The sequence below is a fragment of the Phocoena sinus genome, chromosome 9, assembly GCF_008692025.1.
Source record: "Phocoena sinus isolate mPhoSin1 chromosome 9, mPhoSin1.pri, whole genome shotgun sequence".
NCBI classification, from domain to species: domain Eukaryota; kingdom Metazoa; phylum Chordata; class Mammalia; order Artiodactyla; family Phocoenidae; genus Phocoena; species Phocoena sinus.
Window position 1 is genome coordinate 93,555,164 of NC_045771.1, and position 25,185 is coordinate 93,580,348.

The following is a 25,185-nucleotide window of genomic DNA, read 5'->3' on the forward strand; positions in this document are numbered from 1 at the left end:
GGAGAATATTCCATGAGCACTTGAGAAAAATGTGTATTCTGTTGTTTTTGGATGGAATGTCCTATAAATATCAATTAAGTCATCTTGTTTAATGTATCATTTAAAGCTTGTGTTTCCTTATGTATTTTCATTTTGGATGATCTGTCCATTGGTGAAAGTGGGGTGTTAAAGTCCCCTACTATGAACGTGTTACTCTCGATTTCCCCTTTTATGGCTGTTAGTATTTGCCTTATGTATTGAGGTGCTCCTGTGTTGGGTGCATAAATATTTACAATTGTTATATCTTCTTCTTGGATCAATCCCTTGATCATTATGTAGTGTCCTTCTTTGTCTCTTCTAATAGTCTTTATTTTAAAGTCTATTTTGTCTGCTATGAGAATTGCTACTCCAGCTTTCTTTTGATTTCCATTTGCATGGAATATCTTTTTCCATCCCCTTACTTTCAGTCTGTATGTGTCTCTAGGTCTGAAGTGGGTCTCTTGTAGACAGCATATATATGGGTCGTGTTTTTGTATCCATTCAGTCATCTGTGTCTTTTGGTGGGAGCATTTAGTCCATTCACATTTAAGGTAATTATCGATATGTATGTTCCTATTCCCATTTTCTTAATTGTTTTGGGTTCGTTATTGTAGGTCTTTTCCTTCTTTTGTGTTTCTTGCCTAGAGAAGTTCCTTTAGCGTTTGTTGTAAAGCTGGTGTGGTCGTGCTGAACTCTCTCAGCTTTTGCTTGTCTGTAAAGGTTTTAATTTCTCCATCAAATCTGAATGAGATCCTTGCTGGGTAGAGTAATCTTGGTTGCGGGTTTTTCTCCTTCATCACTTTAGATATGTCCTGCCAGTCCCTTCTGGCTTGCAGAGTTTCTGCTGAAAGATCAGCTGTTACCCTTATGGGGATTCCCTTGTGTGTTATTTGTTGTTTTTCCCTTGCTGCTTTTAATATGTTTTCTTTGTATTTAATTTTTGACAGTTTGATTAATATGTGTCTTGGCGTATTTCTCCTTGGATTTATCCTGTACGGGACTCTGTTCTTCTTGGACTTGATTAGCTATTTCCCTTCCCATATTAGGGAAGTTTTCAACTATAATCTCTTCAAATATTTTCTCAGTCCCTTTCTTTTTCTCTTCTTCTGGAACCCCTATAATTTGAATGTTGGTGCATTTAATGTTGTCCCAGAGGTCTCTGAGACTGTCCTCAGTTCTTTTCATTCTTTCTTCTTTATTCTGCTCTGCAGTAGTTATTTCCACTATTTTATGTTACAGGTCACTTATCCATTCTTCTGCCTCAGTTATTCTGCTATTGATCCCATCTAGAGTATTTTTCATTTCATTTATTGTGTTGTTCATCATTGTTTGTTTCATCTTTAGTTCTTCTAGGTCCTTGTTAAATGTTTCTTGCATTTTGTCTGTTCTATTTCCACGATTTTGGATCATCTTTACTATCATTATTCTGAATTCTTTTTCAGGTAGACTGCCTATTTCCTCTTCATTTGTTAGGTCTGGTGGGTTTTTATCTTGCTCCTTCATCTGCTGTGTGTTTTTCTGTCTTCTCATTTTGCTTATCTTACTGTGTTTGGGGTCTCCTCTTTGCAGGCTGCAGGTTTGTAGTTCCTGTTGTCTGTCCCCAGTGGCTAAGGTTGGTTCAGTGGGTTGTGTAGGCTTCCTGGTGGAGGGGACTAGTGCTTGTGTTCTGGTGGATGAGGCTGGATCTTGTATTTCTGGTGGGCAGGTCCACGTCTGGTGGTGTGTTTTGGGGTGTCTGTGGACTTATGATTTTAGGCAGCCTCTCTGCTAATGGGTGTGGTTGTGTTCCTGTCTTGCTAGTTGTTTAGCATAGGGTGTCCAGCACTGTAGCTTGCTGGTCGTTGAGTGAAGCTGGGTGCTGGTGTTGAGATGGAGATCTCTGGGAGATTTTCGCTGTTTGATATTATGTGAAGCTGGGAGGTCTCTTGGGGACCAGTGTTCTGAAGTTGGCTCTTCCACCTCAGAGGCACAGCACTGACTCCTGGCTGCAGCACCAAGAGCCTTTCATCCACATGGCTCAGAATAAAAGGGAGAACAAGTAGAATGAATTAGAAGAAGGAAGGAAGGAAGGAAGGAAGGAAGAAAAGAAAGAAGATAAAGTAAAATAAAATAATTAAAATTAATTATTAAGAAAAAAATTTTTTTAAAAAACCAAAAACGTACGGATAGAACCCGAGGACAAATGGTGGAAGCAAACTATACAGACAAAATCTGACACAGAAGCATACGCATACACACTCACAAAAAGAGGAAAAGGGGAAAAAATAATAAATCTTGCTCTCAAAGCCCACCTCCTCAATTTGGGATGATTGGTTGTCTATTCATGTATTCCACAGATGCAGGTACATCAAGTTGATTGTGGAGCTTTAATCCGCTGCTTCTGAGGCTGCTGGGAGAGATTTCCCTTTCTCTTGTTCTCACAGCTGCCGGGGCTCAGCTTTGGATTTGGCCCCGCCTCTGCGTGTAGGTCGCCGGACGGCGTCAGTTCTTCGCTCAGACAGGACGGGGTTAAAGGAGCCGCTGATTCGGGGGCTTCGGCTCACTCAGGCCGCGGGGAGGGAGGGGCACAGAGTGCGGGGCGGGCCTGCGGCGGCAGAGGCCAGCGTGACGTTGCACGAGCCTGAGGCGCACCGTGCGTTCTTCCGGGGAAGCTGTTCCTGGATCCCGGGACCCTGGCAGTGGCGGGCTGCACAGGCTCCCTGGAGGGCAGGTGTGGAGAGTGACCTGTGCTCGCACACAGGCTTCTTGGTGGCGGCAGCAGCAGCCTTAGCGTCCCATGCTCATCTCTGGTGTCCACGCTGTTAGCCGCGGCTTGCGCCTGTCTCTGGAGCTCCTTTAAGCAGCGCTCTTAATCCCCTCTCCTCGCGCACCAGGAAACAAAGAGGGAAGAAACAGTCTCTTGCCTCTTCGGCAGCTCCAGACTTTTCCCCGGACTCCCTCCCTGCTAGCCGTGGCGCACTAACCCCCTGCAGGCAGTGTTCACGCCGCCAACCCCAGTTCTCTCCCTGCGCTCCGACCGAAGCCTGAGCCTCAGCTCCCAGCCCCGCCCGCCCCGGCGGGGGAGCAGACATGCCTCTCGGGCTGGTGAGTGCCGGTCGGCCCTGATCCTCTGTGCGGGAATCTCTCCGCTTTGCCCTCCGCACCGCTGTTGCTGTGCTCTCCTCCGCGGCTCCGAAGCTCCCCCCCCTCCGCCACCCACAGTCTCCGCTCGCGAAGGGGCTTCCTAGTGTGTGGAAACCTTTCCTCCTTCACAGCTCCCTCCCACTGGTGCGGGTCCCATCCCTATCCTTTTGTCTCTGTTTATTTTTTCTTTTGCCCTACCCAGGTACGTGGGGAGTTTCTTGCCTTTGGGAGGTCTGAGGTCTTCTGCCAGCGTTCAGTAGGTGTTCTGTAGGAGTTGTTCCACGTGTAGATGTATTTCTGGTGTATCTGGGGAGGAAGGTGATCTCCGCGTCTTACTCTTCAGCCATTTTCCTCTCGTCCCTCTATTTGTTGTCTTTTTGATGATGGCCATTCTAACAGGTGTGAGGTGATGTCATTATGGTTTTGTTTTGCATTTCCTTGATGATTAGCAATGTGAAGCATCTTTTCATGTGCCTGTGCCTGGCCATCTGCATTTCATCTTTGGGAAAATGTCTATTCAGTTCTTCTCATTTTTTCAATTGGGTTGTTTGCTTTTTTTGATGTTGAGTTGTATGAGCTGTTTATATTGAGTTGTATGAGCTATTTATATATATTGGATATTAATCCCTTATCGGTCATATCATTTGCAAATATTTTCTGCTATTCAGTAGGTTGTCTTTTAATTTTGTCAATGGTTTCCTTTGCTGTGCAAAAAAGCTGAGGCTAATTTTAAAATTAGATCTCTTTAATAGAGATTTTCATAGTTTCTAAGTCTGAAATATTTTGGCATTCCAAATCAAGTCAGCTCTGGATTTTAACTCGTCTACAGGGAAAGCCAATAGACTAAATTAATGTGTCCTACTCCTCTGTAGCCCCGACTCCCTGTGAAATGACAGAGAGGAAAAAAACTTAGAGGCGGAAATTTGTAAATCCATAACTGAGAATGGGAACAGATGGGGTGACCATCAGCAAAGCAGACACTTCCAGGTTCCAGAAGACTGAAAACAGATGGCGTTGATGGCTGAACCAGGGTGGAGGAAGCCCCAGCCCAGCATACCCACGAGGGAAACTGCACGTGGCATCTATTTTTCCCCTTAGAGTCCTGAAGATACTCTAAGCTTGAGTCAGTAGCAACAGAGAACAGAAGAGATGATAGGACATGGTAGTAATTAAAGGAGGACATATCAAGAGCTCACTGGATATGCTGCCCTCACTCAGCCCATACAAAGATTACACTACATTGGTTACCATGCTAATTTTGGAAATCTACTTTCAAAACAACCTTGTTTTTAAACTCTCAGCCTGAGGAGGACTAGGCGTCCTAATGCAAGAGTTAGTGTTCCAGCGAGTACACTCCTTATTTTGATATCTGGAGAAAGATCCTACCTTGTCAACCTGTTCCTTGCCCATGAACCCTGAAGTAAAGCCCATCCACTAAAATGCCAGTGAGCATAGTCTGTTACCTCTCCAGATCTGTCATGGGAAGTAGATCTACCCAGCAACAGAAGAAACCTGCTACAGTGGACTGGGAAAGCAAGAGGAAAGAAAGCCTAGCCAATGGTGACATGAAAGTATAAAAAGTATAATATGAGATACTATTGCCAGATTAGTAAAGGATGTGAATTAACAATTCACAAAATAAATACATGGAAAAAATGGTCACCCTCATCATGTAATCAAAGACGTAGTTAGAAAAAATGAGATCTTTTCCCCAACATATAATTAGATTTTTTAAAAGAATGCCCATTGCTAATAGGAATGTCGTGAACAGTTGTATAGCACTTTTGAAAAGCATCAGACAATATGTCTAATAAACCTTAAACAATCCGTTCATTCATTACAATTCCTTAAAATCTACCTCATGAAAAGCATTTTAAATATAGAAACAGATGGTTATCCATTTAGAATTTAGAAGAACTCCAAACAGCTATGATGTCTTTTATTACAAGAGTTGGTAAATAGACTGCTCTACATCTACAGGATGATTAAATTAAAATTAAATTAAAAAATAAAAATTGAAGCTATGACATCAACAAAACAACATAGAAAGAGCATGACTTAAGTGGAAAGGGATGCAGGAGGCAGACTTGCGTGTTACAACTTAATACCGTCCTCCCCCACATCTCTCTTACTTTGTTGTAAGATCTCAAAGTCAGGGATTTTGACTTGCTCATCTGTGTACCCACCCTTTTCCCTCCCCCTCCCCCCCCAATGCCTAGCACAGTATCTGACTCTTAATGAATATATGTTGACTCAGAATATGGGCATAAGAAACAAACAAAGGAAATCCAAAAGCAGACCAAAAGATCAGGGAAGCCACTATACAAAGAGAGAGCTAACTTAAATGAAACGTGCATCCCAAAATGGGATTTAACAGATGTCTTCATGTAAACCAGAGGCCATACTTAGATTCTTTTAAAATATTTCATTTGCTAATGACTGTTTACTGTTAAACTTTTTGTCAGTATTTCTTCTAATATGTAGTTTGATATGTCTTATTCAGTTAATGAAATGCCCTGTTCATTTTTAAGTTGGATCATTCAGGCATGGGTTTTTTTTGTTTGTTTGTTTTTTATTTTATTTATTTTTGGCTGTGTTGGGTCTTCCTTGCGGTGCGCGGGCTTTTCGTTGCAGTGGCTTCTCTTGTTGCAGAGCATGGGGTCTAGGCACGTGGGCTCAGTAGTTGTGGCTCATGGGCTCTAGAGCGCAGGCTCAGTAGTTGTGGCTCGTGGGCTCTAGAGCGCAGGCTCAGTAGTTGTGGCGCATGGGCTTAGTTGCTCCGCGGCATGTTGGCTTTTCCCAGACCAGGGCTCGAACCCATGTCCCCTGCACTGGCAGGCGGATTCTTAACCACTGCGCCACCAAGGAAGCCCCAGGCATGGTTAATTCAATTATTTTTTTCTGGTTCTGCTTCTTAAATCAGCAGAGTTTTCACAGGCAATATCAGATTTATAAATATATCAATAAGAGAAACTCAAAATAACAGTATTTATACACCTAATTTATAGCTTGGATGCAGTAGACTCTAAAGCAGGTATAAATTACATAAATCATACTTTTTTAGTACTGTTAAATTCAGGCTTGAATATTACTTCATCCAATTTTGTAGCTGGTATGTTCAGTAAATAACATGTATTGAATTTTCAAATAGGTAAAAGACTCACATGGTTCAAAATTCAAAAGATTATTGTTATGTGTCTTGCCATAGTTAGCATAGGAATACAGAAGCAAAATGTATATTCTTTATAATTAATAATTATTAAATATTTTTCTATATAATCTTATTTTAAAAGCACATTTAGGAGTTCAAAGAAAAATGTTAAAATAGCTATAAATAGTAGTTTATCAGTCTTTTTATCTTCCACCTTTCAGGTTCCGCCCTGTTGCTTATTTCTCAACACTGCTGAAGTCAAGTCATAGTGTGGTAGCAGAACCTCTGTGACTGGGGTAAGAAAACTGCTTATACTTAGGCTATACTTAGATTCTTCTTTTAAAATATTTTGATCCATTAAAAAATCGGTGTAGATTTCCATCATTTCCTTGCACCAACTCTTTTCACCACCACCCGTCCTAAAAATGCTGCTTGTTCCTCTTCCTTTCCTAACCCATATCCACTCAAGCCAGGAAGTTGGGTACTTTGGCTTGAATTGTCCCTTCACCCCTCATATCTAATCTGTCCCCAGATTTGGTTGATGCTTTTTTCTTAATGTCTCAAATCCATCCCCATCTTCTCCCTAGTCACCATTGCTCTGTAACCTGCGGCTGCTCTTCCTGCCTTCTGAGTCATAATCTCTCACTTAAAAACTCCTGGTAATTCTCTTTGCTCTAAGGATAAAAAAAATCTCAATTGCTGGCATGTAAACGTCTGTTTCTGGCCCTTTTTACTTCTTACACCTTCATCTCTCACCAACACCCCCAGGTTCACCTGGTCTGTTAAAATGCTTTGTCTTTCAAGTCTCAGTTTAGTCATGACTTCCTCCTGAGTTCTAGAAATGTTTTGCTAGTTTTAACTGTGGTGAGGGCTTTACTTTTGTGCTGCTGGTAATATCAATAATTTTGCACTGACTGGGGACTGCATATATGCTGCATATAAAGGTAGGGTCTTCTAAAAAGATGCCTGAATGTTTACATTACCCGTACTTACTATGTGTATTTAGACATCTTCCATGTGCTAAATTATTCATCTTAAACTTAGTTTTACAAACAAGCCGAGACCCAAAGAGGAAAAGTAATTTGAGCCTTCCCATGATTTTAAAAGTCTGTGCTTTGATGTCTGACAACATGTCTGGCAAGTCATATAAATAAATTTTATTATGCAGACCAGGCAAATTGTTAAGCCATCTTTAAGCAGCTTTCAACTATTGTACCCTTAAAACAGAACATTATTTTCTTTAGCTCAGTCTCTGTTATAATTTTGTGTTGTCCTTATTCAGTGAAGTCTGGGTAATTGGAAAATATTAAGTTATTACATTTTAGAAGTAAAACATTGCCTCGGGGACTTTCTGGCTTTGACTGTTCATCCTTTTGAGCTGATTGCATATCTTGAAATAAAGGAGGACCTTCTAAGAGTTCAGGATGTTAGTTACAAGTTATGTTTCACCTGGACTTCCTTCCATTTTCTATTTTTAATAATTAATAACTAAATAGTAAGGTTTTGTTTATAAATATTCAAATTACAGTAGCTTCTTCGTCATTTAAAATTTGTCAAAGATTAGGACCCCCAAAAGCATTGAAACATAAAAAAAAAAATTGATAAATTGCACTTCATCAAAATCAAAAGCTTCTACTCTTCACAAAACTTGTTAAGAAAATGGACAGATAAGCCACAGACTGGGGGAAAATATTTTCAAGGTATGTCTCTGATAAAGGATTTGATTCCAGAATACCTAAAGAACTCTTAAAACTCACTTTTAAAAACCCAATTTTTAAAAATGGGTAAAAGATTTGAACTCCAAGACACATAGATGGTAAATGACCACACTAAAAGATGCCCAATGTGATTAGTCATTAGGAAAATGCAAATTAAAGCCACAGTGTAATACCACTACACATCCAGTAGACCGCTTAGCATGAAAAGACTGTGGCTGTGACTGTACCAGGATGTGGAGCGACTGGTAATCGCATTCATTGTGGAAATACAGAAAGGTATAGCCACTTCGAAAAACATTTCAACACACACTTATTGTACAGTTTAGCAGTCTCACCCTTAGGTATTTATCCAAGAGAAATGAAAACATATATATATATATATATATATATATATATATATATATATATATAGAAAGACCAGTACACGACTCTTTATAGCTTCTTTATAAAATTGTAAAAATGGAAACACCCCAAATAAATGTGAATGGATAAACAAATTATGCTATTTCCAGACAACGGAATACTAGTGAACAGTAAAAAAAAAAAAAAAAAAAAAGCACGTGCCACTGATACATGTAACTATATGAATATATCTCAAAAGCCTTAGCTAGGTGAAAAGAAACAGGCACAAAGGCTATGTACAATATGATCCATTTATATAACATTCTGGAAAAGGCAAAACAATAGGCACTGAAATCAGATCAGTGGCTGCCATGGGATGGGGTGATGGGAGGAGATTGACTGCAAAGAGTAAGGGGAAACCTTTGGAGGTGATGGAACTATTCTGTGTCTTGATTGTGGTGGTGTTATATGACTGTATACCTTTATCAAAACTCATTATAAGGGTGATTTTATTGTATATAAATCAACCTGCTTTTAAAGAAAAAGTTAAAGCCAGTTTTCAACATCAGAAATTATCTTCACAAATTTAAGGGTAGAGAAAACTAGGCGATAATAGATCAGATGACTCCAAAGTCAAGTCCTTTGTCTTTTGGCTCAGTGGTCAAAAATTTTTTTTATTGTGAAGAGATTTTTATATGTTAGAAATTAATAGTCTTTCTTATTATCAGAGTTTTGTGCCTTTACCAGTATACAACCTTCTTGTCCCCAAGAACAGGATCTACCTTCATTTATCTTCATAAAGTCACCCTTTCAATCATTATTGAATTGTCTTCATGAATATCTTACAGTTCGTGTTAATTTTATTCTTAATTATGTATTCTTTGTGAGTCTTGTTGTAAATTGAGTCTTTCCTTCCATTATATATTCTAACTGGTTATTTGAAAAGAAATTTATTTTTTATATAATATGTTGATTATATAACCATTATCTTTGAACTCTCTTGTTTATAGTAATTTTTCAGTTGATTCCTTTGGCCTAAGTATGAAATCATTATTGGTATAAGCAGTGGACTTTGAATTTTATCAAATATCATTCCAGATCATGTAATCTATGACTTTTCTCTTCTATTAATATGAAGAATTACATTGACTTCCTAAAATATAAAGACATTCTTGCATATCTGGTTGAATCCCATCTGGTTACTTTGGTTTATTCTTTTAATGTGCTGGATTCTAACATTTTTTATTTAGAATTTTTGCACCATATTTACATGATAGGTCAGTCAGTCTGTTTTCCCTTTAGTCTCTCTTTGTTAGGAACTTTGCATCAATGTTAAGCTAGCTCTCAAGAAAGAATTTGGAGGCTTTCTCTATGTTGCAAAACATTAAATAGTATTAATAATACCTGTTCTTTAAATGGTTGGAAAAATATGCCAGTGATATTATCTGTATCTGAGCCTAGTAATAAACTGAAATATCTCAAATCCCTTTCAGAATAGAATTGTGTATCTTGCTTTCTTGGTCAGGTATATTCTGACTCTTCTAAAATTGTTCATTTTATACTAAGTTCCTTTATTGAGCAGGTATTCTTCATGCAGATAGGGAGTGTCATTTGAGCGTTGTCCATATGAACTGTTTTTCATTTTGAAGGATGAGTCACTACTGTGGCCTCTACCTGCTTGTGCTTAGTAGTGGTTTATAATGCTTTGACAGAAACTGAACTTCAGTGATCCTAGCCTTTAATGCGCTATTCAAATTGGAGGGGAGAGGCATGCTCCATTTATCTCCTTATTAACAAGGAATCTCTCAGTAGGAACTTCTGCCAGCTATTAGTTTTATTAAACTACAGCCTAATAGTAAGTGTCTTTATTATGAAAGTCTAAAAAAGTTAATAATGAACTCTGGAAATATAAAGATCATTGGGTTTATTGTTTTTAGTGGACAGGGAGTGTTTGAGATCTTACTTGGTAGAGTATTCCTTATTAAGTACTGGAGAGCTAGATTGATCACTTCTTAGAAATTTTCATAAAGTTTAAAATAGAGAGCCTAGAGTTTGGGTTGGAGATTTGTGGTCTGAAGCTCCTTGGCCCACTTCCTCCCGTGTGTGGTAGGCCGATTAACGCCCCGACGGCAAGATAACCATGTCCTCATGCCCATAACTTTGAATGTTACTTCCTATTGCAAAAGGGACTGTGCAGGTGTGATTAAGGATTGGGGGATGATTTTCTGGATTATCCTTGTGGGCCTTAAATGTAATCACAAGTCTCCTCATCACAAGTCTCCTTATAAGAGGGAGGCAGAGAGAGGTCTGACTACGGAAGCAGAGATGATAGTGTTGCAACCAGGGGCCAAGGAAAGCCAGTCTCTAGAAGGGGGACAGGTAGGGAACAGATTCTCCTCTGGGGTGTCCAGAAGGAACCCACCCTGCTGACATCTTGACTTTAGCCTCTTAAGATTCATTTTGGACTTCTGACAACAGGATGATAAATTTTGTGTTGTTTTAAGCCCCTGTAAATTTATAGTGTTTGTTATAGCGGCAACAGGAAACCGTACAGTATGGGTACATGTTAACTAAACATATGAGGGCAGGGACCTAGGCCTATGGAATTCAACTCCATACCCCAGTGCCTAGAACTGTGCCTTACATAATAAGGCACAGTATATTTGTTAATGGAGGATGGGAGGGAAAGAGGGAGAATATATCAGGTAATGCATAACTTGATTAAATCAACATGGTGAGCATGGTGTAGGTGTCTAGCTTCTGGGTGAAGCGGAGAAAAACAGTAAGGTTGAAAACTTGAAGCCCACCCATGACCAAATAGATTTTATAGTATTGTTCTAGGACATCACTTTTTAAAAATAGAACTCCCATATGATCCACACTAACTCAAAAAGATATATGTACCCCCATGTCATTGTAGCAGTATTTATAGTGGCCAAGACATGGAGACAACCTAAGTGTCCATCAGCATGTTAATGGTTGAAGAAAATGTGGCATATATGTACAATGGAATATTATTCGGCCATTAAAAAATGAAATCTTGCCCTTTGTGACATGGATGGACTTTGAGGGAATTATCCTAAGAGAAATAAGTCAGACAGAGAACAATAAATACCATATGATTTCACTTATATGTGCAATCTAAAAAAAAGGAAAGAAAACCAAGCTTATAGATACAGAGGACAGACTGGTGGTTGCCAGGTTGGGGATGAGGCAGCAAAATGGGTGAAGGGGGTCACATACACTTCCAGCTATAAAATAAGTAAGTCACAGGGATGTAATGTTACCCAAAAGGTGGGGGGGAGGGGGGAGGAGGCCATTGTGTAATTAAAAAATATTTGTTTGAACAGCAGAAGATAGAAAATAACTGAGGAACCCTACAAACCAAACAATTTGAAGTTCAAGGATCCCTATCTCATTACTTGAAAACACAAATGCATACACATACATAGAGAAGTATTTCAATTAAAATTCAGGTTCAGTCCTCCAGTTCCTAGTTTGTATAAGTGCCAGGAAAGTAGTTAATTGTATTTTTACCAAGTGAGTGCAGGAAATAAACAGGGTAACGTTATTTATGACTAATTTTAATTTTAAAAACAAGTTATATGTTCACATTATACAAAAATCAAACTGGTAGTTAGCAAAAAGCCATCATCCCGCTTCTGTCCACCAGTGACTTAGTTTCCATCCTCACAGGCAACCCTGTGTTACCATTTTTTATATCGTTTCTGGTATATAAACAAATAAACCTCTAAATCCCCTTTTTCTCATCTTTTTATGCAGTTCATAACATACAAGTTATATTGCTCTATAGCTTACTTTTTTCACTTTAACAATATGTGGTGGCGCAGCGGTTAAGAACCCGCCTGCCAATGCAGGGGACACGGGTTCGAGCCCTGGTCTGGGAAGATCCCACATGCCACGGAGCAACTAAGCCCGTGCACCACAACTACTGAGCCTGTGCTCTAGAGCCCGTATGCCACAACTACTGAAGCCCACGCGCCTAGAGCCCATGCTCTGCAGCAAGAGAAGCCACCACAATGAGAAGCTCTTGCACCTCAACGAAGAGTAGCCCCCGCTCGCCACAAGTAGAGAAAGCCCACACGCAGCAACGAAGACCCAAGGCAGCCAATTAATTAATTAATTAAAAAAAACAATATGTTTTACCTCCCTCCATATCAATGGGTAAAGAACATCTGTTGTTTTATGGTCGCTAATTAGTCCATGTTTCCAATTTACACTTCCACTGTGGTGAAGGAATGTGCCTGTTTGTCTACCAGGGAGGGACAAGCTTTTTCTGTAGAGGGTGGGAAGAAATCATTATTTAGACTTGTGAGCCATGTACATTCTCTGTTGCATCTTATTCTTGGTTTTGTTTTGTTTTGTTTTGTTTACAACCCTTCAAATACACAAAACCGTTCCTAGCCACAGGCCATACAAAAAGCAGGCCAAGGGGGCTATAGTTTACTGGTCCTCGCAAACATACTCATACCAATCTGATGGGTAAAACAATTGAGATCCAATCTAATATTATTTGTATTTCTCTTATCAGCAAGGTTGAGCATATTAGAGCCCTTTGTATTTCCTTTTCTGTGACTATTTGTATTTTTTGCCCATTTTCTTTCTTTCTTTTTTTTTTTTTTTTTTTTTTTTTTGCGGTACGCGGGCCTCTCACTGCTGTGGCCTCCACACAGGCTCCGGACGCACAGGCTCAGCGGCCATGGCTCACAGGCCCAGCCGCTCCGTGGCATGTGGGATCTTCCGGACAAGGGCACGAACCCATGTCTCCTGCATCGGCAGTCGGACTCTCAATCACTGCACCACCAGGGAAGCCCTGCCCATTTTCTTAGAGTTGTTGATTTTATTTATAGTAACTTTTCATATAGGGAAATTACCTCTTCTCTTTGAAATGAATCACAAATATTGTCCTCAGTTTTATCTTTTTATTTTGCTTATAGAAGATTTTGCCATGTAGAAATTGTTTTGAGTAGTAAAATTTATCAAAGTTATTTTATGACTTGAGTTTTAGATAGTACTTTATGCCTTTCCCATTCTAAGATTATAAAACAAAAATTTTGTGGGTTTTTCTGGTGCTTTTGTGATTTCATTTTATCATTTAAATCTTTGATCCACTTTCAAAGATTTATATAAATTTATTTTATAAATTTACAATTTGTATTGGTGTGAGGAGAATGGGTCCAACTTAATTTTTTCCCAGATAGCTCACCAGTTGTCCCAGAACCATTTACTGAATTATCCTCTATGCTTCCCTCCCCGACCCTCCATTTGAAATGCCACGTTTATTACACACTAAACTATAGTATGTATTTGGATCTATTTCTGTATATCCTGTTCCATTGATCTAGACAGGCGTGCTTTTGAATTCCAACTCCTCACTAAACTGCTGTGTGAATCATATTTCATGGAGGAAATAATAGATGCAGTTAAATAAAGAAATAGCCAGATCTGTCTGCAGCCTGCACCTGTACCTTGTGCTTTGCTTTACCTCACCTCCTGTTACAAAGAAAGAGCTGTCCCTGCTCCTGTGTGCCCTGGGTCTCTTCTTCCCTGGTCTCCTCCTAGAGGCACCTTCTCTTCTTCATCATTAATTTCTGCCTCTTTTAGATGCTTACCATACAAACATCCCTTAAGAATAATTAAAAAGCGACCCAAACAAAAAACTGTGTCCATCTATGGCCCCATTTCTCCATTCGTCTTCAGAGTCAAGTCCATTTCTACACCTTCTGTTTTCTCCTCAACCCACCCCATTCAGGCTGTGGTTCCTACCTCGTTGGTGAGGTGACTCTTCCCAAGGTCACTGGCAGCCTCCATCTGCCAAACCTAGTCATGGACTATGGGATGGACTCCTTTGCTTTCAGCTCTTGCACCTCTACCATTCATTCTGCACACACTGGCCATGGTAATCTTTTTAAAAACATAAATGAAATTATGTCACAGTCCTGCTTACACACTCTCCAGAGGCTTCCCATTACAATGATAATAAAATTCGAGCACCTTTCCACGGCCTTCAAGGCTTTTTATGATTTGGCCTCTCCTGCTTCTCAGTCTCACCTCCTGTTAACGCTCCCTGATACTCGTAGCCTCCATCCACTCTGGCCTTCCTCTGGCCCCTAGAACGTGGCAAACCACCCATCTTAGGCCTCTGCACTTGCTCTTCCCTGTGTCTAGAACGTTCTTCCCTCAGAGCTGGCTGGTTCCTTTATAAAATTCAGGTCTCAGCTCAAATGCTGCCTCTTCAAAGGAGTCACCCTTGACCATCTGGTTGAAGTAGCCCCTCCCCACTCTTTATCCCGGTGCCCCTTAGTTTCTTCATTGCACTTAGCACTAATGGAATTTTCTTATTTACATGTATGTTGTCTTAAGTTCCAACATCTAGACTAGGAATTGGGACCTCAGTTATGGAAAGCCAAGTTTTTGCAGTGGGGCAGAGGAGTGAGTGTCTCCTTGGCGGGAGCTTCTTTTCCTGGAGAGCCTCTTTAAAGTATGGGATGTGCAGCTAATAGTTATTGAAGAAAGTCTGCACTTTGGAAAAATGTCTCTGGGAATCTCTGCCTTTTCTAAGTCACAGACTATATTGTAAATGGTTCTGGAAGGGAAAGTGTTTTAACCCAGTTGGTGTAACTGCTAAATGTTTTGCTTTAAAAACGCACACATTGAACTCTTAGAGTATTAATTGATATGTTAACACCCTGAGCTCCTGTGGTATTAACTGTTTTAAAAATATAACAGTAGGGCTTCCCTGGTGGCGCAGTGGTTGAGAGTCCGCCTGCCGATGCAGGGGACACGGGTTCATGTCCCGGTCCGGGAGGATCTCACATGCCGCGGAGCGGCTGAGCCCGTGAGCCATGGACGCTGAACCTGTGGGTCTGGAGCCTGTGCTCCGCAACGGGAGAGGCCACAACAGTGAGAGGCCCGCGTACTGCAGAAAAAAAAAAAAAATATATATATATATATGTATATGTATATATGTATGTATGTATATATGTATGTGTGTGTGTATGTATACATATATATATATATGTGTGTGTATATATATATATATATATATATATATATATAAAACAGTAGTTGGGTAGCCGTGAAGTGATTACAGCTGCCAACAAGTAAGGGTCATAATGGTGAGAAAGAAGTCATTTCCTGCCTTACTTAGGGACGCCAGCAACAGCATGCTCCATAAACGCGTAGACGAGGTATCTTTTCGACTTTTAGTTACTTATCTGAAGTACACTATTACTTTCCTCAGCAGTGGTAATCATCAGAATCCAATGATCATCTCCTTGGTATCCAGGAAAAAGAGGGGCTCAATCCTTGTTTATTGAATTACACTGAACATCTAGCCTCCAAATGTGGATTCTTTACCATATGCTGCACAGCTTAAGCTGCCTCTACCACAGTGTTTGACATAATGTAAGAATAACAGGATCAAAAGTCACATATATGGTGTGATCTCAGTTATGCTCCATGCAGATTGAAGCTGTCACAAACAAAGTATAATGTATTCGTGTTGTTAAATGGATAGCAAGATTATGGGATTTTTTTTTTTCTTATGACTTTTCTGTATTGGGCAAATAGGCTTATGGGCATGAGTTCTGGGGCGGCCTGAGCAGTGCCCAGCTCTTGGGTGCCCTGCATAGCCAGTGTGTGGTGCACAAGCCCACAGCAGACTGTCCTTGCCTAATAAGCTTGTGATGGAACCTCTAGTAGCAATAGCTGCTTTACACCAGTACACTCTAAGGCACTCCCAGGGTTAAGTCAGACTCGAACATTTATTTGTTCATTCCACACACACGTACTGAATGGCTGATTTTTGCCAAGGCATATTAGTTACATTAAGCATGAAGTAAACCAATAGATATGGCGCCTGTACCCAAGTTGCTTCTGGTATATTAGGAAGAAGACCCATATTAAACAACTAACACTCTCAGGCAATTCCGACTTGTGATAATGGTTATGAAAGAAAAGTATCACGTACTATGTGAGCACAGGGCAGGGGAGAGCCTAATTCAGGTTGAGTGTTTCAGGTGAGGCTGAAACCCCAACACTGAGAGGAGTTAGCCAAATTAAGAATATGCCAAACGGAGGAAGCTGCATGGGAAAGGCCAAGAGGCAGAGAAGAGCGTGTGAAAAGTCACAGGAGACCAGTGTGGGCTGATGCGGCCAGGCTGGGAGAGATGGCCTGAAATACAGAAGTAGGCAGGGCGGGGGTGTTCTGTAAGTTGCAGCTTGAGAAAGGTGTGCTGTGACTGAGACAGGTCAGAGATGCTGAGAAGGAAGGTGCAGCCCCCTTGAGCCTCTAAAAACAAGTCTCCTCTCCTGGGCCTCCACACAGACGCAGTGCTTGCTGTGACCTCCCGCCTCTTTTTCTAAGGCCTGGCACCATGGCCAAGGTAACCGGGTGCCATTAGTGTGCATCACCACTACAACCTCTGGGGGAACCTGGTCTTTCCACGCTGAGCACATAAATGTAGTAAACGAAAGTGAGGGCACACTAGATTCAGGTGTTTAAGTTAGATTAGCCATCCACCCCAAAATATACAGATGTTCCAGTACTACGATACTTGGGAGTTGGGGTATACGGTGTTCGGTTCTATTTATATTTCTACCAGCAAGTAGTTGGGATGGGTTTTTCCTTCCTTCCTTCCTTCCGTCCTTCCTTTCCTTCTTCCCTCCATCTTCTCTTCTCTTCTCTTCCTCTCCCCCCCCCACTTTCTTTCTTTCATCAGTTGTTTCTTACTGAAATTAGAAGAAACATCTCTTTAATTATTGCCAATAGAGGTTAATAGGAAAACAGAGTGATCGTTCACCCTGCTTTGTAATCTGTGTGACCGTATTTTAATACAACTAATATTCCGTTATTGTCAGCGTGTGGTTGCACTGGGAAGTTTTCACTTTCGGCCAGCAAGCTCCTTACTGAAAACTACTGTAAGAGAAATGCCCTTGAGTCATGTACTTGTCTTATTGCCACGGTGTTCTCTGATAAGTGGTTCTTCCCCCAAATAAGCATACTTCATTTGCCATCTGTTTAAAATCACCGCAGAATGAAAACTAATACCTTGACGCCTAAGGACATCATCTCTCTTTCCTACACTGGAATTCTGCAGAAGAATGTATCGAGCATTACTTGTTCTTTCATTCTTTCCAGATTCTTCTTAATCCTTTGGTGAAAACTCGGTGACACAGCATGGCTGCAAATAAGCCGAAGGGTCAGAATTCTTTGGCCTTACACAAAGTCATCATGGTAGGCAGTGGTGGTGTGGGCAAGTCTGCTCTGACCCTGCAGTTCATGTACGATGAGGTAAGTGCTGATTTTATCATGGATATCAAAGTTGGGGCTTTCAGAGAATATTTCTCTAGCTTCGTTTTGGTGCTGTTTTGGATGTGGTGCTGTTTTGGATGGATTCCTTGAATTCTTGAAAGCTACTGATCATTTTTTTCCTGTTCAGAGTCAACATTTGTATACGATTTAACAAGGCAAGAACTCAAGGTCCTTAAAATTCTTATGCTTTTAAAAAACAAAACAGGGACTTCCCTGGTGGCGCAGTGGTTAAGAATCTGCCTGCCAGTGCAGGGGACGCAGGTTCGAGCCCTGGTCCAGGAAGATCCCACATGCCACGGAGCACCTGGGCCCGCACAGCACAACCACTGAGCCTGCGCTCTAGAGCCCGCGAGCCACAACTGCTGAGCCCACGTGCCACAAGTACTGAAGCCCGCACACCCAGAGCCCATGCTCTGCAACAAGAGAAGCCACCGCAGTGAGAAGCCCATGCATCACAATGAAGAGTAGCCCTCGCTCGCCGTAACTAGGGAAAGTCCGCATGCAGCAGCAAAGACCCAATGCAGCCAAAAATTAATTTTTTTAAAAAACCCTGGAAACAGTACCTATTTTTGAGCAATCTAACTGGCTTTTTTATTTTTAGTGTTTTTAATGGTGAGTCCCACCTTGAACTAATAGAACTGGTGGATATAGTACCTAATTGAAACTTGACATTAATATACATAAGTTGTCCTTTAATAACTTCAGTGAAAAAGTCAGTTATTGTGTACTGGCATGGCACCACACTCAACACTAAGCAGGAAGAGGCTTTGTCCCTAAAATAAAATTACTAGACAGGTTACAGATTTCTGTGCATGTATTTGTATCAGACTTTATTGTCCCAGAGGTAAGGTCTCAGCCTATATACAGCAATACATTCTTTCCCTAGAGGACTATTAATAAGGCTAAATGATGTAAGAGTTGGTAATCAAATTTAGGCATTGATCCTCAATTCTTCTTCCTCCCAAATAGAAGCAAAGATTTATGGTTACTCTTTCTTAATCCTCAAAAAAATCCTGTGTGGTAGGCAGTGGTTTCCCCATCTTACAGATGAGGAAACAGAACCTCAGAGAGGTTTCCCAACCTGCCCAAGAGGAGTGATCTCTGATGAGTAACTAAGTATTAAACCTAGTCTTCTAAGAAAAAAATCCTGTGGACTTTTACCACCTAAGGTCTCTTTTCATTGCCTGCTCATCAGCATTTCTTTCACACACACAGAACTCTTACATCCATCAGTTGTGTTGCTTATAATTCAGAGAGGGGGAAATTGAAATGGTACTTTCACTGAAATTGCTAATTTATCTGTTCAGTTCTGTTTTTCATGCTATTCACCTTAATAGCTGCTTTTCTTTAAACTAATCCTCAAATCAGTTCCCTTCTTGACAATAGGAGGTCAAAAGTAAGAATGTTCATGTCTGACATTTGAGGAATGGTTACACTTTCATTTAATATTTATAAATATTTAATATTCATAATATCAGATATGCTATCTGAATATTTCTATTAAATATTCATAAATATTTATAAATATTTAATATTTGTAAAATATTAGCATGTAATTGTCACAGAATGTTCTATGGCTTTTACAGTTACAAATACACTGTGCTTGATTTTTTAATATTTGTTGAGTGTCTTCCATGTACCAGGCATATTCCAGGCTTTGGAGATACAGTGATGAGTAGACTAATCAAGGTCCCTGCCCCCAGGGGTTGAATTCTAATAGGGGGATTTAGACATTGAGCATATAAATAAGAAAATATCAGATAATGAAAATATTTACAGGAACTAATAAAAAAACCCACTGAAGTATGTGTGTATACATACCCATATGCCAACAATGATACACTGATCAAAAATATTGAGGTGAGATTTAGGGGGTAAAAGATAGAAGTACGACTGCAAAGTTGTTTAACTGTACTATTTTAAGAAATTGGAAGTTTGGGGAGAAATTTCAAAGTTCAAGATTTGGCATTTTACAGGGTAGTATAAGCCACTTTCTTGACATGGTTCATTTTGGAGAAAGAAAAGATTTAACTGTGCTTTCAATGCTTACCTAAATATTAACTTACTTTCAAGTTATTTCCACAATTCTGACATGAAAATTTATATTTAGAGTCAGAAAGGGTTCTTAAACATTTGATAAAATGTCTGTGTAGTAGTTTCTGCAGGTGTAGTGTTCTAAGTGAGAAAAAAGGCACGGTTTTCAAGCCGTCAGCTGTTCAGTCCCCACCACCAAATTGCCTGAAATGGAAATTTAAGTGAATGTAGTGTTTACCACTGGGGAAAACTGAATGACGGCTACATGTGACCTCTCAGTACTATTTTGGCAACCTCATGTGGATCTATATTTCAAAATAAGAGGCTCTGAAAAGTAAGGATAATCCTCAAGGGGATGCGCTTTCACCTCTTGCAGTTTGTGGAGGACTACGAGCCTACCAAGGCCGACAGCTACCGGAAGAAGGTGGTGCTGGACGGGGAGGAAGTACAGATCGACATCTTGGACACAGCCGGGCAGGAGGACTACGCCGCCATCAGGGACAACTACTTCCGGAGCGGCGAGGGCTTCCTCTGTGTCTTCTCCATTACGGAAATGGAGTCCTTCGCGGCCACAGCCGACTTCAGGTATGTCAGGGAGTCGTGCCGTTACACCGCAGAACAGCTTGCTCCCCAGAAACAAGCAGACCACTGGAGGCTCTTACCTGATCGCCTTTCCCTCTGCGTCTAGTCGTGTTTGTTCCCTCTGTGACATCAGTGTGACTCTGTCCGCTGCATGCTTGCACTCACATCCTCGGCGCACCCTGCGTAATCCCACAGCCAGCTCTGCCGGTGCTAGCTGCACTGGAGCCTGAGTTTGTGGCAGCATCCGTACCCAGACTCTCCGCATGCGTTTCTGAAGTATTTCCCTTTGAAGTACAGTACTACTGCTGCCATAAGAGTAGACGCTTGCATTGCGTAATGGATCTCTGGCCCAGATTGTAATGCTCTGTGTTAGTCACTGGTGTCTCAGCACCTGTGTCGTGCCCAGGAGGCACATTGCCATCCACCTCACTGACAGCACGGACTGAACTTTTAGTAGAAATAATACCACCATAGATTGGCACACTAGGTTTTGTCATACAGTATTTTTTTTACATCTTATTTACTGTTTGTGTAATCAAAATCTGTCCTCCATTTGGTTTGGGACAGGGGGGCCGGGGGCCTGGTAAAGGGGAGAGGGGTTCTCTCCGTACTTGAGAGAAATGTAGCATAAATAAGTTCTTGAGTCGTCTCGTAAAGACGGCATGCTTAGGGCTTCCCTGATGGTGCAGTGGTTGAGAGTCCGCCTGCCGATGCAGGGGACACGGGTTCATGCCCCGGTCCGGGAAGATCCCACATGCCGCGGAGCGGCTGGGCCCGTGAGCCATGGCTGCTGAGCCTGCGCGTCCAGAGCCTATGCTCCACAACGGGAGAGGCCACAACAGTGAGAGGCCCACGTACCGCAAAAAAAAAAAAAAAAAAAAAGACGGCATGCTTAATCACAAGCATTCTTTACTTGTATATTTTTATTTCTGCGTTGTCTGCTTTGGCGTGGGGCACACCAAGGCAGCATGTGATATATCCTCTGTTTTCAAGATTCACGCAGCTGAGTCGAATAAGTCATGAAACCAAGTGGAAGTTAGCGACAAAGTAGAAGATGTGGCCAGTGATGGTTACAGAGGATCCAGGAGAGGAGAGGAGAGGAGCTGGGAGGCCTTCAAGAGATAGATAACCCTGAAGAATAAGAAGGATTTCCACAGATGAGGAAGGAGGTCATTCCTGGTGGTTGAGCAAGAAACTGAAGCAAGGGTTACACAAAGCATTCCTTTTTATGTATAGGTGAAACTCTCAAGAACTTAAAAGATTCTAAAAGCACCTCCTTTGCAAAAAAGCATGTCATTGAGAAACTTTAAAAATATAAATTTATTTGTAACATTGTTTGTTGGCTTCTATAAGGAAGGAGTTTTGTATGTGATAAAGTGCAAAGGGAGTTTTGTAATCTTGGGAGACATGTTGAAAGTTATGTAAGTGTCAGTGATTATTCATTCATTCAAAAAAACATTTTGAGTGCTTATTATGTAGCAGGTTCTGTACTAAGTAATGGAATACAGTTTGTCACCATAGCCACCAAAGCCAAAGTGGTATCTCAAGGGAGTGAGGTATTTTTATGCCAAGAGAAAGAATCTCGGGCTGTTGCTGTTACAGAAAATAAGCGAATCATTCATTACTCGTCTGTTGTACCTCCAGTGTGTTGCCCCTCCCATAAATAAAAAGTGTTCCTACTAACTGACCAGCAATAGGAAAGCCATTTTTGAGATCATCTGAATGGTTATAGTAGGCATTCCACACGGTCTGACCTGCAAAGTATAGCACAATGTCAGTTCCTCTCTTTTTAATTTCTTTTTATTAAAGTATAATTTGATGTACAATGTTGTGTTAATTTCTGCTGTACAGTGAAGTGATTCAGTTATACATATATATACATTATTTTTTCATATTCTTTTCCATTATGGTTTATCACAGGATATTGAGTATAGATCTCTGTGCTGTTCAGTGGGACCTTGTTGTTTATCTGTTCTGTATATAAAAGCTTTCATCTGCCAATCCCAACCCCCTCCTCCTTGGCAACCACAAGTCTGTTCTCTGTGTCTGTGGGTCTGTTTCATAGATAAGTTCATTTGTGTCATATTTTAGGTTCCACATATAAGTGATATCATATGGTATTTATCTTTCTGTTTCTGACTTCACTTAGTATGATAATCTCTGGTTGCATCCACGTTGCTGCAAATGGCATTATTTCATTCTTTTTTATGGCTGAGTAGTGTTCCATTGTGTGTATATATATCTATACATGTCTCTATATATACCACATCTTCATCCATTCATCTGTCGATGGACACTTAGGTTGCTTCTGTGTCTTGGATATCGTGAATAGTGCTGCTGTGAATGTAGGGGTGCATGTATCTTTTTGAATTAGAATTTTGTCCAGATATATGCCCAGGAGTGGGATTTCTGGGTCATATGGTAGTTCTCTTTTTAGTTTTCTAAGGAGCCTCCAGACTGTTCTCCACAGTGGCTGCACCAACTGACACTCCCACCAACAGTGTAGGAGGGTTCCTTTTTCTCCACACCTTCTCCAGCATTTGTTATAGACTTTTAAATGATGGCCATTCTGAGCAGTGAGAGGTGGTACGTCATTGCAGTTTCGATTTGCATTTCTCCGATTGTCAGCTCCTCCCTTTAGCCTTCCTGGGCCTCCCGTCACCCAGGCAGGATCCGTCGTTTCCTCATGTGTGTGTGCGGTATGCTTACCACAGCTGCAGCAGCACACTCGCCGCACTCTTACGTGAGATTGATTTATATGTGTTTTTCCTGATATGGTAAAAACTCTTCTTATCCATTTCAGTGTCTCTAGTACCCCTGTTTGGCACAGTTGCTGGCCTGTAACTTGCAGTGCTTATTAAGTGTTTGATAGAAATATTGGAAAGCTCTGTTACGTTTTTTCATTCTCACTTTCCTTCTGATAAGAATGAAGTTGGACCAGTTTGTAAAGGTGCTTTCCTATTCTAAAATTCTGTAGTAGCCTCTCAAACTCTATTTAAAGGGAGCATCACTTTAAGCAAAAATGCCAATAACGATTACAATCGTCACATCAGAAACCACTGATCACAGATCACCATAACAAATATAATAATAATGGAAAAGTTTGAAATGTTGCGAGAATTACCAGAATGTGACACAGAGACACAAAGTGAGCAAATGCTGTTGGAAAAATAGCACTGATAGACTTGCTTGATGCAGGGTGACTACAAACCTTCAGTCTGTTAAGAAAAAAAAAAAAGTATCTACAAAGCACAGTAAAGCAGATTGCAGTGAACAAGGTATACTTGTATCAACCGTGATAAACGTACCACATTAATGTTAACAGTAGGGGAAACTGGATGTGGGGTATATGGGAACTCTCTGTCCTATCTTCACAACTTCTCTGTAAATCTGAAATCATTCTAACATAAAAAGTTTATTTTTAAAAAAGCATTTCGGAGGAAGTTGCATTTGATATTCACTTCGTACGTCTACTGCCATATTTATACTCTTCTTCGGTGTATTTTTCCGAATGAAGTGAATGTGGAGCTCAAATCATTGATGGTAGAAAAAGGAAGAAGTGTTGCTTGTTTCCTACTGGGTGATAAGTGAGCTTTTTGTTACTGTCTAGAAACATAAATGCTAATTGCATGTTTTGTTATTTTAACATGTAGAGATAACATTAATATTTCTTGCTCATTTTCTCTTATCCAGGGAGCAGATTTTAAGAGTAAAAGAAGATGAGAATGTTCCATTTCTGCTCGTTGGAAACAAATCAGATTTGGAAGATAAAAGGCAGGTTTCTGTAGAAGAGGCAAAAACCAGAGCCGATCAGTGGAATGTTAACTATGTGGAAACATCTGCTAAAACGCGAGCTAATGTTGACAAGGTAAAAAGGTGGCTCTACTGCTACGTCATGTTAAAAATAAGTTGATGTGCTTTAACTCGGCTCTGTTTAGTCTAGAGATTCTGTGAGACTTTCAAATAGAGGTTTAATACGTGTTGATTTTTTATGGCCCTGAATGCTCAAGTACAGCGCGTTAGGCATTTACTTCACTTTGTCCTTATAGGTTCCCGAGAGGCGTTAAAACATGAGACACTGCAGCTAGATGTACCTTTTTTTTTTTTTAAAGCACTGAAAGATTCCTGACCTGAATCCCTGCTTTTTTTTTTTTTTTTCTTTTCCTTATCCTGATTGGCTGGAGAATCTAGAAGGAACAGTGTAAGTCCTCTGAGCTGACATCTGCCCAGCCTCACTTAAGTTCTCCCAGACCCCGGGGGGAGAGGATTTTGAAATCTGTCACCACAGCTGCCTTCCCTACCCTCAGCCTCTGTTCTCCCCCAAGTGGAAGGGGAGCTCCTGTGTCCTCTCCCCTCATCTTCACACTGTGTTCAGATTGGCCCTTCCTGGAGACCAGGTGCAGAACACCCTTACCTCGTTTCTAGAAGCCTTCCCAGGTGCTTTTCATCCTGCTGCGGGACGCCATCATCAGCATTTAGGAAGCCTGCCGGTTGCGCTGGGGCAGCACAGGTTCTGAGGGGCCTTTTCAGCCCCCGCGTATCTAGGCTCTACTGAGTGCCTCTCAAAAACTAACGTGCAGGAGGATTGCCTATAGAGCCTGATAAACACAGATTCCTGGGTCTTCGCCAGAGATTTTGATTCGCTTGGTCTGGGGTGAGGCCTGAGAATTTGCCTATCTAGCTAGCTCCTGGATGTGCAAACGGGCGGTGCGGCACACTTGGAGTAACTGCCCTAGGTGGCCGCAGGTGCTTGTGAGCTCGTCTGCTGTGGCTGTAGATTCGCAGCCCTGGTCCAGAAATCATGATGTTAAAAATTTAGAGATTCTTTCTGCCCGTTACTGTAGGTTTTAAGACAGTGTTATTACTGTCTTAAACTAATT

The 25,185-nt window shown here is 40.9% G+C and overlaps 1 protein-coding gene across 2 annotated transcripts in view; it reads left to right on the top strand.

Moving 5' to 3' along the window:
- Positions 1 to 25,185, top strand: part of RALA (RAS like proto-oncogene A) — a 76,973-nt gene that overhangs the window by 38,961 nt on the left and 12,827 nt on the right. The window contains exons 2-5 of one of the 2 annotated variants that reach the window (XM_032643303.1): positions 6,514 to 6,588; positions 17,516 to 17,668; positions 20,100 to 20,308; positions 23,999 to 24,173. In XM_032643303.1, coding sequence (XP_032499194.1) covers positions 17,555 to 17,668; positions 20,100 to 20,308; positions 23,999 to 24,173 — 498 coding nt within the window. In that variant the 5' untranslated portion in view covers positions 6,514 to 6,588; positions 17,516 to 17,554. The remainder of the gene's footprint in view (positions 1 to 6,513; positions 6,589 to 17,515; positions 17,669 to 20,099; positions 20,309 to 23,998; positions 24,174 to 25,185) is intronic. The other variant, XM_032643304.1, reaches the window with a different exon arrangement.